Here is a 12171-nt window from a genome sequence, read left to right as displayed (position 1 = left end):
AAATCAACGCTACGCCAACACCGATTCCGGCTTGTGCGCCAGTTGATAGACTCGATGATACTGCACTTGTGTTGGAGGTGGCCGCCGCGCTGGCTTCAGCAAGTATAGTTGAGTAGATAGTCACAGTGGCACCTGAGCCAGCGCCCGAGCTTGTGGCAGCATTTTGGCTTGTGCTTAACGACGATGCTGTAGTTGTGCTACTCGATGCTGTCCATAGTGTGGGAATAGCGGTCGACGCGTAGGACACATCCTGACAGTCTACGGAGAACTGATTGACAGTTGCATTGGAATAGCAGATTCCAAGTCTAGCCGTGGAAAGCGTCGTCGACGAACAGAAGGGGATATCACTGTCGTAAATGGTCACAGCGCAAGTTTGCTGCAAACTGATGAGTCTGAAGCTGCCGAACTCGTAGGTGCCGAACAGAGTGCATTGCCCGTCTGGAGGTCCTGTGGTTTCTGTGGTCACATTCGTACATGATGAGTCGGAATAGAACCGTATGCTCGACATGCTGAAATTGATGTGAAATTCGAGAACCAGCAACAGGAGGACGTGTTGATTCGACTAAGGACAATAGTTCCAATACCAAACACTCAAAATCAGACAGAAGGGTCACACACCTTTCACTGCGAGCCGGACTTTATTCGAAGCCATGGCGACGACCGACTTCAGCTATCGGGGACCCGCTGCATGATGCGGTCTCGGCCGAGGTTGAATCAAGGCACCTTGCATTTGTTGAGACCCAAGAGAGAGAGCTTCATCACAGCAAGCGTGTTTCAAGGCCATTTCACCTGCATCTGCCAAGTGATCATTTCGATTAGTTCTGGCAAAATCCGCCCACTAGCCGACTGACAACCAGCATTAGTGCCTGTACGAAGTGTCTAAGGAAAGCCACAGCCTTGTGGTCACAAAATTAGCCTCATCTAAATCCACATCTGAAACAACGAGTGTGGTCAATTTCTGCTGCAGTTATTGAAGTGCATTTCATTGGAGCAACTGTTGGGACACATGCAAACCACACCAAGGTGAGCGGGCGCTTTTTTGACCACCACGTGCTGGGTTTACTTGCCAAGGTCCGGTGCCAAGTCCCTCTTAACGAGAATGCGGCTAATTTGTGATCCTGGGCCTGTAATGGTGAGTCTTTGCGGGTCTTCAGATATCTTTGTGTCTTACAACACAGTCAGATTTACCACAAAATTCACCCGGTCCTCTATGGCGTGTCAAGTGCATGCAGACTGGTGAGCCGCAGTGGTTTCTGCTCTTCTGAAAACGTTTCTCATGTGTCTGATGGGATGCGCTTCGGCGAGGACTTCTGCGTCGTCGATGAGACACACCTCCCAGCCATTGTGTGAGCTGAGAGTGCCCGAAGTGCTGATATGGTGGATCGATGCTTTGTTTGTCACTAAGATCTAGTGCGCTTAAAAAATGCCCTCATGCTCTTCCATTTCCTCAGACCTTATCAGTTCCATCACCACAGTTCTTCTCTGCCGTACCACCATTACAACCAGAGCTGCCAGCCAGAGTGCTTGCGTGGCTCATTCTCCTATTGCCGTACTCTCCGTCTTGCGACGAGATCCTGCTTTGCCGTCTGAAAGACGATGGATCAACACCACTAGCTCTTCGAATCTCCTCCTGCTCAGCCTCAACATATTTCGCAGGTCTCTTCGAGCTAGTGACGTCCTTGTCACGAAAGACGAGCAAAGGCGGGCTCTCTCGATAATATGCGTCAAGGTCCTCAAGAGTACGATCTGCGGTCTCCGGATAGAAGAGGTAAACCGTGGGGACAAAGGCCGCATTGAACACTACCCAAATGATATAGAATTGCCAACCCAGCGATTGTATACCTATTGGCGTGATCTCAACGACTATGAAGTTGCACCTGAAAAAAGGTCAACATGATAACATCTTGGTAGGTCGTCGATACACTTACATCCAATTGGTAGCTGTTCCTATCGCTGCGCCTTTGGTCCGCATGGCGAGTGAATTGATCTCGGTCGGATATAGCCATGGGACGCCCTGGAAGCCTATTCCGAAGAAAATATAATACAACATGAAAAAGAAGATAGAAGCCTCAGCGACTTGCCTCTTAGCTGCGAAATCAGGCCGCTCATTCAGCCCGATTAGGATGGTGATCATGAGGTAAGAGAAAGCTTGGCCAGTTGCGGCAAACATTAGCAGCTTCCGACGACCACCAGACTCGACATAAGGTATACCGATTAGAGAAAAGAGGAGGTAGCTGATTGAATTGCAGGCTGTGAGAAGTCGAGCTAACCGTTCTGACAGGCCGACACTACTGATGAGTACTGTTGGTAGGTAATATGCTGACAAGCTGTTAGCAGATGTTCCAGGTCATCACATACCAGGAAACCAATTTACAAGTTACGTTTATCCCAGAAAATTGTTGCATGAACTGGGTTCCCGCCCCGAGAACGAGTCGACGGATTGTACATGTGCCCCCTTTGTCCCCAGTCTTGCCCCTGAGCAGATCGAGCCACCTAGGCGCATTTTCCCTCTCATATTGGACGGTGAACACGATCTCCTTGTGTTGTTGCAGAACGTATGGATCGTTCGAGTCCTTACTTTCCAGATCTGCAAGAATACTGAATGCCTCATCTTCGTATTCATGGGCAATCAGCCATCTGGGGGACTCCGGAAGCCACGGCACAGTCGCGAAGAGGATCATGATAAAGACGAGCTGGAAAGCTAGTGGGAACCTCCACGCTATTGCTCCACCAGCATACGAGAAGCCATAATTGATCCAATTCGATAAGGAGAACCCAGCAATATTTGTGATGAGCTCGATTATAACAAGCTTGCCCCGCCACTTGACTTGTGACGTTTCCGTCTGCCATACTGGAGCCGTTGCTGAAACAAGAATATGAGCAAGAGACGTCTAGAACGGCAAGTACGAACCTGTGTTGAGACCATTCCCAATACCGCCAACAACACGACCCACAATCATTTGTGGCACGCTATAAGACGAGATTTGCAAGATGGCTCCGATGGTCATAATGGTGGTTCCCATGAGCACAGTCTTCCTCGTGAGCCGATATTTGAGACACACGAACGATTGAACCTTACCTTCTTGCGGCCATACTTCTCCCCGAAGTAGCATGCTGACAAAGCACCAAAGAAGCAACCTATATCGTATATAGCCGTTACGGTACCTGGCTAACGTCACTCACGATCCTTCTTTCAACTTGAATGTACAAACCTAGTAGTGAGGTCTTGCTTGGTCCACCAAGATTGTGAACGTCAAGGAAGTCCTGAGTAACGATGATTCCAGAAAAGACGCCCTGGTCGTAGCCAAAAAGCGTCATGTCGGTAGCGCAGGCGACAGTGATCCAGAACGTGAGCCACCCTCCTTTCAACCCAAAATATGGCTGTTGTGACCCAAGGCCGCTAGGAAACCTCATCTTTTTGACCTTGTGAGAGAAAATCGGTACAGTATTTCAATCGAATTCGAGGAGTTGAGAGCACACAAGAAGCACAATCCCTTGGATATCTCCCGGATTACGCCTGCTTGTCTTGCGAGCCATACGCTGTGCTGCAGCAGGAGAGCTTCCTTGTGGCATGAGTGCAACAGCGGCACGCGACGTCATTTCGTGTAGGGAAGGGCCTGCTTGTTGCCTTGACTGGCTTGAAGCGTGCATTGATCGGGCAGATCTCACGGACACGAAAGCTTGCAGGTTAAGGTTAATGATCGCGTGGTTAGGCAGTATCGCGAAAGCTCAGCGGGTGGTCTACAATTCTTGACCAAGCAAGGGTCATTTGTGTGCTTGCAGCCAATACCTTAAGTGATATCAAGCGCGATTGAAAGTCAACCCGAAAGAACTCAACGACATCGATATTGTTGCGTTCTACCGCGCAAAAGACGCGGTTGAGACTTCACGTCAATTTTTGAGACTGGCAAACGACGACAACGATTATGCACCCCGCATGCAAGCACGGCAAGCCTGTTCGCTAATTTGCTTCAAAAGGCGCCAATGACCTCATGCTGAATTCGCAGTGTCGTCGCGAATTGGATCTCCTTGCTTGTCTAGGTCTTGACAACCCTTTCTGTGGTTCGTCTGATTTTTCCTTTCGCGGCCACGTTCTGCATGTGAGGAGAAAGCCCTGAGAGTTGACCACCATCCACGCGTCGCCAGCGGGAAGGAGTCTAGAGATTATCGGGTTCGAACGATGCCTCCACTGACAATATCCTGGAGACCATTTTGATGCAGACTATACGTGGCAGTCCTTCTGCAGTAACATTTTCTCGCACTGGCTGGTCCCATCGAATATGCCTCGATGTTGTTCCGGGAAAGCTGAACAGACAAGTCGTCGTTCTCTAGATAATTCTCGAATAGGTTTGCATGTCAGTACACTGATTAGAGCTCTCGCCAAGCCTTCTGAAGGTGGCACCTGGCGGTAGGGAAAAGCAGGCGCTCGTTTTAGTCTGATTTGCACATATCCGGAGTGACCCCTTCGAACGATCAATAGGTGAGCAGGATAAAATCCTTCGGAGAGACTTTCTAGCACAAAAGCGACTATCGTCATTGTTCTAAGTTAATGTACAGAAAACAACGAACCGGAAAGTCGTGTCCAAAACGTCGAATAAATTGGGTACAAGAACTTATCTAGTGTCACAGATATGCTGCTTCCATGCGCAATGGAACATTCTATAAACGCCTATCCACATCTCAAGGTCATCAAGCGTAATCATTAAACCGTTTCCTTAACGAGAGCCGATAGTATATCTTGTGTTTTGCCTTTGCTGCTGATGGTACGTTGACTGAGTACCATTTTGAGGATACTCGTTGGACGACAGTCGTTGATGTCTCGACTCTCGAGATCTTTGCATCTCGTACGATCGGTCTGATCCAGCCTTTTCGTTCAGAGGATCCTGCTTCTTACCGCTCTTGTACCACGCAAAGAGCAGCACAGAGATATAGATCAAGACAACAATGGCCGCGACGATTGCGTATGGCACATACGCTGAAGTATTGCCAGCGATATACCAGCCTAGACCACCGTTCACAATTCCTAGCAAAATCATAGTTCGACCAAACCACCTGTGTGCCACTCCAAAGAACGAGCTCCCGCCGGTTCTGTGGTAGTAAAGATGCTGATAAAGACCCATTGCTGGCTGGAACAAGATGAGGCAGATGACAACGATATAGCCGATGATCATATGATATCCGTCCAATGCATCGAATCGCTGACCAAGAACAATGCCTAATGCCATGCCAGCAATGAGTAAGACTAAGTTGAGTATTTGAAGAGGTGCATGGATATATCGCACTTTGATGGCTGTCGGTAGGTACAAAGTGAGGGACACGAAAGGAAATAGGCCCAGGAAGAGAACGGACATGATGATGCCGTGCGCACTGCGTAGGGTCGCGGAGTTGTTTGTAGGCCGTTGAGCCCCTGAAGAAGAGCCTGAGCTGCTGCTTCCCGACCCGTCACTTCCTGAGCTAACCACAGGAGCTGAAACACCATTGCTGCTCGTCGCTGAGGCACTACTGCTGGCTGTTGCTGAGGCTCTGTTACTACTTGTTGCCGAGGCGCTGTTGCTGGCTGTTGCTGATGTACCAGCGCTGCTAGACGTTGATTCAGCTGGAGCTTCGGATGCAGCAACGAAAGGATTTGGGGAGCTTCCACCAGTTCCTTCGGTCAGGTCCAGCGAGAACGACGTGTCCGAATTGTGCATGGCGATGCTCTCTGACACGTCAGTGGAGTCAAGAGCGCTGCCGGACCTGGATGCGTATATCCAACTGCTGCTGGAGCTCGTATAAGACATGGATCCACCGGACCAACTGTTGCAGTTGTCGCATCGAACGTTGGCAATCAACGAGCCATCACTTGCCACACCTGAGCCCTCCAAAAGTGTGACCATAGTGCTGGAGTCATGTTGCGGCATATTGTGACCTGTACCGAGTCGAGGTGATAATGTCACGTTGCCATTACCAGCAGAATAGATCACGAACATGTTGGAACCAGCCATACGACTTCCCTGACCGAAGGCTGTCCATGCTGTGCCACTTGGAGCAGAAATTTGAAAGAAGATTGGCCCCGAGCCTGAAGAAGCTGTATCCGATGGAACATTGACGGCTATGCTATGACCCTCGTTGGAGTATGTGGCGACGGAGGGTGATTGTGCTGATGCTGCTGCTGCTATTGAAAATGTTAACAATGTATACAATAATGTCTACTCATCGAGCACGAACCAAACAGAGCAAAGCTCCCTACCACTGTCTTCATTCCCATGGCGATTCACTACACAGTCCCGCGGGAAGGGGATGAGATGGAAATGATGAGCATTTGACTCTGAGTTAGGGGTGCAGAATGGCTTGAGATATGCCCATTCAGTTTCGCGGGGAAAATAAAGTGCAGCTATGTTAGATAGTCCGTCACTGGGGCCACAAAATGTAAAGAATGGAGCCAGTAAGAATTCTGATGTTCCTGACTACGGAGCCGCTGTGTGCATATAAAGGAGTAGATCTGAGCAAAATAGGTTAGTCGAACTCCGAACCTGGCTTGAAGAAAATCATCGTGGCGTAGACGTTTGAATCATAAATAGATCCCGGTTGTCAATGTGCAGGTTGCTTCGTGGCATAGTGTAGGGGCAGATATTCATAGGGCAGCATTGCTTATTACACAGAACAAGGCGCGCAAGTTCCTGGCTTTGTGCACCTTGAACTCGTGCCAGGCACTGTACCACGAACTTCTCCTTTTGGGAGACTCGATCGGGCTCATAGCCTCCGACATAGCTTGGCTGCCAAGGTCAATCATCTCAGTGGAAGAATCAAACTCTTTCAACACTTACCGACATATTTCTTGACCAATCAGAAAACCCAAAGATTGGGTTGATCATCATTTATAGTGGCTTAGCAATCCATTGCACTGCTTTAGACCCTGTAATAGGGCACATTCCGCTGCACGTCCTTTCTACATTATGGGTATACATATGTCCACGTCACCACAGATAAAGCGTGCCAAGCAAGAGGATTGAGGATGAAACATCTAGGCACTTGCCTCAGCTATAGGGCGGACGCCTGAAGACAACAGCATGTTGAGGCTTAGATGTCGGCACGTTCCCTTGTTGACGTGCATGTGCCGTCTCGATGAGCTTCAGCACAAAGAAGGAGAGTTTATGTTGAGAAAGAGTTACGCTTAAATGCGATTGCGAGCACATTGAATTTTACAACCCTGTTGCAAAGTGGTCGCATTCTGCGTTCGTGTATCAGTTTGGTGGCAGCAGCATTTATAGCTGAAAATACCACCGTTCTCTGGCTTTGTAGATTAGCTAATCTCCCTATAGTCGTATTCCCTACAAGCCATTGCGGGTAGAGGATTTGGTGTTCTGGGCAATAGTCTTAATCATCTCGTTGCCCATTCGTACTGCGTCTTCAAAACGTGGTGCGAAGTAGCGCTGGATGTTTTCGAAACGATCACGATATGCATCGAAAGAACCAAAGGACACGCATTCCGACCATGCCTTCATTGTGTGAGTACGAATCGATAAGCATGGCTGACGAAGACTTACCCTTGCGGCAAATGTGAATTCTAGGTCGTCTGATCGAAAAGACGTATCGACGATAGCGGTATTGATAGCCTCCGATAACAGAAGCTCGTTTCGGTAGAGGTATTCAGTAACACCTAACCAAATACGGAACAACTAGGACGCGTCAACGATGATGCCAAGCTATTGGGCATACACTTACAGGTGTCGAACAAATCATATGGTTGTACGGAACAATGCCAAGTTTCCACCAGCAATCTACGATAGCCAGCAAGCTCAAATGGTTGTTGGGTTTGCGTTGCTTGGGATCCTGAGATAGCGAAAACTTGTCCAGCAGGGCATCGTCCAGGAGCAGGTCTCCCCTGGCATCGCTTGAGAAGACTGCTGCACCAGCACTGCGGATCCGGGTTTCGAATTCGGTCCGACGACCCTCCAGCATGAGCTTGTAGAGGTCGGTAACCGATTGAGCATACTGCCTGATCTGTCTCTGAGCAGCTGGATTCAATATGGCAAGCCCAGCGTATACATGCCACTTGTTGGAATAGATTCGCATCATGATGTTGATTTTTGCGTTCTCAATTCCACCCACATATCGATCAATCTCCCACGGAAACTGATTGTTTGCAGCCCAGGCAGTACCCATGCTAAGAAATGCAACATGTGTAACAGCTTGTGTATCGGCAGTGATACGATCATGCTCTTCCCCAGTAAGAAAGATAATCTTTGACTGCAGGCAAGACAAGATCTCTTTGACAGTATTGACACTTGTGTGCGAGGCTCGATGTTGTATTATGACCAAAGGTTGTCCCTTTGGATCGACACCAGGACCATGTAAGGAATGGCAACTCACTATCTCGACATCTCCTGGCAAGTGTCTCTCAAAGGCAGCAAGTTCCGGGGCCTTGCAGGAAGTCTGGCCGCCTACGATGGCGCCTACCTTAGTTGACGGACCATATTCCGCGACAATTTTGTCTATAGCTTCTGCCTCAACCGAGTACACGATCCAATCACTAATTCTCGAAACGAAATGGCCGTTGAACAAGACATTCACGTTTTGCTGAGGATGTCAATTCTGTCCTCCACGAGATGCGAAGAACTAACCTTGTCAGCATATTCCGCTCTCAGTTCTTCATACCTGTCGGGCCGATCGCAAACATTGACACTGAAAGCGAACACGAATCAGTGCTGTAGGGAGGAAATGGTATAAATATTGGAACTGCGCGTATGTGTTAGCAAATGTATGTGACTGAGAGTGCTAACATCAAGGTGGGAATGTGTTCATCAGACAAGAAAATTTAAGGTAGCGAGATATTTACATCAGTGACTGTCTAGTCGATATAGTACCACATCAAAATGATGCAGTGCGTACCAACACAGACAATGCTCGAGCCAAATGCGCTCAAGTCATCCTTGAACAAGAGGGAAGAAAGAGATGAATACATACCTAAGCAGATAGAGAAAAGCCAGGAGTGCTTGTACACGCCTTACCTGTAGCCAGCTTCGCTGAACCTTTTTGCATACATGCGGCCCATCAGGCCCATGCCGATGATCCCAATGCTTGGATTAGCCATAACGATGGGACGGATAGAAAGATTGTCAGCCACGTCCAGATCACCTCTCGTCGAATTCGTTTACGACAGCTAGAATTTGGGACTTGTGCCGTTTGTGCATTGCGACAAGGTTTTGATATGGAACGAACTCCCTCAAATTTGAAACATCAAGACAACGTACGTTTGTGACGAGTAGAGTTGTCGAATGAAGACAAAAGATAGCGAAAGAAAATCCCAGGTTGAAGGTCAAAACACGCTAAGGTGAAATCTTGGCGAGCTATCCCACTTCCGGACTAGACCACTCCCACACTGCGCTTGAATCGAAAGTTCGACGAATTTACAGATTTCGAGATCTCTATACCGCAATCCTCTACACAAAGGACATAATACAACTCGAAATCTCAATATGCCTCCAAAGAAAGGTGCAGCCCGACCAGCACAGGAGAACGTCTCCTTGGGTCCTCAAGTCCGAGAGGGTGAACTTGTCTTCGGCGTCGCACGAATCTTCGCATCCTTCAACGATACCTTCGTACATGTTACCGATCTTTCGTAAGTCTTATTGAGAAGAGGTGCAAGAGAAATGGAACAAAAAGAAACATCGGTGAAGGTTCATGGGCTAATGTGGGTGATTCCATGTAGTGGCCGCGAAACCATTTGCCGAGTTACTGGTGGCATGAAAGTCAAGGCCGATCGCGACGAGTCTTCTCCATACGCTGCCATGTTGGCTGCTCAGGATGTCGCTGCTCGATGCAAGGAGCTAGGCATTACTGCTTTGCACATCAAGATCCGAGCTACTGGTGGTAAGTTGCGACATACAATTAGCACCAGCTGTATCTGACAAGCGCACAGGCAACGGCACAAAGACCCCGGGTCCAGGTGCTCAGTCTGCTCTCCGAGCTCTAGCTCGATCAGGAATGAAGATTGGCAGAATTGAGGACGTCACACCAACACCATCTGATTCTACACGAAGAAAGGGTGGTCGTCGTGGTCGTCGTCTGTGAGCATGTGCGTTGCTGCGATCGCGACTGCGTGCTTGTCTGTGCGGAGGGTTTATTTTACCAAGATCACGCGAGGAACGGCATGCGGTATTCACGCCTGGTCCTCACAACACTTTTGTTGAAATGCTCAAGACAATGATGGGGTCGCTGCTAGGCATTCAGCGCCATCTCTGTGGATGACTGATTCCGAAAAGATAGCAGTTCCGAACGGTCATATTCGAGGTAGACAATTTACATTCACAATGAGAAGATGTTCATGACAGAATGCATTGTCGATGCCTTGATTCTTGGAGGTCACATGGTAGATTGAGACTTTTGTAAAAAGTATAGGTGTTTCGTTATTGTGAAAATGATGACCATACTCGAATTTCAAAATTTCTGCTCTTGACTGAAATTGCTCGTGGCTCAATAAATTTACCTGATCTGCCAATATGGCCATGTCGCCTACCATTCTCTTCCTAGGTCTACCACCAAAGACCTTCGTCGGCATCAATCTAGCGTCCTTCAATTCGTCACCGAACTTCTTAGGTATCACAAATCTACCTAAAGGCCTTCTGTTCTTGTACACAGGAACAGACGCTTTCCTTTCCATTCGTCATGGGTTGTGGCTGAACATCCGGCCAACGAGCACAAATACAGAAATAATTACTCTGACATGGAACAATGATCTAGAACATCTCGAGCAGGTCGACGCCGGCAGTACACAGTCACAAGAGATTACGCGACGGTTGCCAGAACTGCAGAAGAAAGGTCTGGTAGACTTTGCTGCTTTGAGAGATGCGAGTGCAAATCTACAGAATGAGCAGTCAGACCATCAATCTAACAGTGATGGGCAGAACAGTGGAAACACATGGCCAGCGTTAACTAGTCACGTAACATCTCGTCTATTGACGAGGGTTTTCTCGTCCAAGGATCGAGATAAGCCATCAACGAAATGGGCATTGACTTCGGTCTCTGCCGCACCATCAGATACAGAACACATCCCTGGTCTGACATCCATGGAATCACGTCTAGCACTTGAGCCACTACGGACCCTCAACCTCATGCCCATGGATTTGAAGCAAACATGGCCAGAGGACGCCGTCGGCCGTTCAAGAACAGAAATGGCGAGGGACCGATCGTGGTATCTCAAGCATCTGATCTCCCATCTTACGATGCCAGACGTGGCACATGAAGGGGGCGAGGGCGAAGTCTCTCAGTCCAAGGCCGCTAGTGAATTATTGGGCGAACTACAATTTTGCTTTCTCATGGTCCTGTGTTTGGCCAACTATAGCTGCTTGGAGCAGTGGAAGCGACTTCTTACAGTGTTATTCACGTGCCGAAGTGCATTGACTGAGGTTGAAGGTTTCTTTGTCGAGGTACTCAAGGTGCTAAGACAACAGCTCGGTCGAGTTGACGATGTCGAAGGTGGCTTGTTCGAACTGTCGGACGAGAGCAGCAGTGCTTGGTTAAGGAAGCTGCTCAAAACCTTCAGGGCAACTGTGGAAGAAGTCTACGCTGATGCTGCAGATAGCGGAGGAAGCAAAGAAGAGGGCAAGAACGTTAGAAAGGTGCTTGATGAACTTGAGAAGTGGTTAGGAGAGAAGTATGGTTGGGAGGATGAGAAGAATACGCTCAGACGTGGCATGGTGCAGCTTGAGGATGGGGAAATGGTTGAGCTGCAGGCTGATGATCTAGATGAGGACGAGGAGACTGGTGAATATGCACCTGTAGTTGTGGAGACAGGATTGGCCTACTCAGGATCCCTCGACTGAAGTAAATGCAAGAATCGCCGAGTCAGTAGATGAGCACGTCTTTCCGCCTGGATCTTGAGTATTATGTTCAGCAAAGCTCTCATGCCTGCTGACCTCGAATGTGATCTGTGGCATGTGAAAGGTTATATCATTTTGTGATTTCTGCTGGCAACGCCTTTCAGCTTGATTTGTCAAGACTTGTCCGCTGGCAACACCACAAGCCACATTTGCAGGTAGATGATCCTGTTCCTATCACAATCGCATGCACACGACGTTCAGTCCCTGTGAACCACAGCATGCGAACTCGCTCTTTTGGCCCAGATTACCCTCATGCTTTCAGATAAACTCTCCTGCCGACACATATCCGACCGCAAACGTCCATACTGAG

General features: G+C 48.6%; 6 protein-coding genes across 6 annotated transcripts; 2 read left to right on the top strand and 4 right to left on the bottom strand.

Moving 5' to 3' along the window:
• Nucleotides 1–1447: 1447 nt before the first annotated feature.
• Nucleotides 1448–2960, bottom strand: LTR64_001973 (uncharacterized protein; the record flags this gene model as incomplete). The annotated part of the gene is made up of 4 exons (XM_064896348.1): nt 1448–1877; nt 1929–2301; nt 2375–2863; nt 2912–2960. The coding sequence occupies 4 exons, from the start codon at nt 2958–2960 to the stop codon at nt 1448–1450; spliced, it is 1341 nt and encodes a 446-aa protein (XP_064759035.1).
• Nucleotides 2961–4715: 1755 nt separating this feature from the next.
• LTR64_001972 (uncharacterized protein) lies at nt 4716–6247 on the bottom strand (the record flags this gene model as incomplete). The annotated part of the gene is made up of 2 exons (XM_064896347.1): nt 4716–6154; nt 6208–6247. 2 exons carry the CDS (start codon nt 6245–6247, stop codon nt 4716–4718), a joined length of 1479 nt encoding a protein of 492 aa, XP_064759034.1.
• A 1063-nt stretch (nt 6248–7310) lies between these two features.
• On the bottom strand, nt 7311–8145 carry TYR1_2 (prephenate dehydrogenase (NADP(+)); the record flags this gene model as incomplete). The annotated part of the gene is made up of 3 exons (XM_064896346.1): nt 7311–7478; nt 7527–7658; nt 7705–8145. The coding sequence occupies 3 exons, from the start codon at nt 8143–8145 to the stop codon at nt 7311–7313; spliced, it is 741 nt and encodes a 246-aa protein (XP_064759033.1).
• Nucleotides 8146–8549: 404 nt separating this feature from the next.
• TYR1_1 (prephenate dehydrogenase (NADP(+))) lies at nt 8550–9073 on the bottom strand (the record flags this gene model as incomplete). Its single annotated transcript, XM_064896345.1, has 2 exons — nt 8550–8664; nt 8991–9073. The coding sequence occupies 2 exons, from the start codon at nt 9071–9073 to the stop codon at nt 8550–8552; spliced, it is 198 nt and encodes a 65-aa protein (XP_064759032.1).
• Nucleotides 9074–9458: 385 nt separating this feature from the next.
• Nucleotides 9459–10053, top strand: RPS14B (ribosomal 40S subunit protein S14B; the record flags this gene model as incomplete). The annotated part of the gene is made up of 3 exons (XM_064896344.1): nt 9459–9601; nt 9692–9852; nt 9902–10053. 3 exons carry the CDS (start codon nt 9459–9461, stop codon nt 10051–10053), a joined length of 456 nt encoding a protein of 151 aa, XP_064759031.1.
• A 428-nt stretch (nt 10054–10481) lies between these two features.
• LTR64_001968 (uncharacterized protein) lies at nt 10482–11804 on the top strand (the record flags this gene model as incomplete). The annotated part of the gene is made up of 2 exons (XM_064896343.1): nt 10482–10578; nt 10723–11804. The coding sequence occupies 2 exons, from the start codon at nt 10482–10484 to the stop codon at nt 11802–11804; spliced, it is 1179 nt and encodes a 392-aa protein (XP_064759030.1).
• Between the last annotated feature and the right edge of the window lie 367 nt (nt 11805–12171).

The sequence above is a fragment of the Lithohypha guttulata genome, assembly GCF_036872675.1.
Source record: "Lithohypha guttulata strain CCFEE 5908 chromosome Unknown scaffold_1, whole genome shotgun sequence".
In the NCBI taxonomy this organism is placed as follows: domain Eukaryota; kingdom Fungi; phylum Ascomycota; class Eurotiomycetes; order Chaetothyriales; family Trichomeriaceae; genus Lithohypha; species Lithohypha guttulata.
Note: the sequence above shows the minus strand (reverse complement) of the source record. Positions and strands in the feature narration are given on the sequence as shown.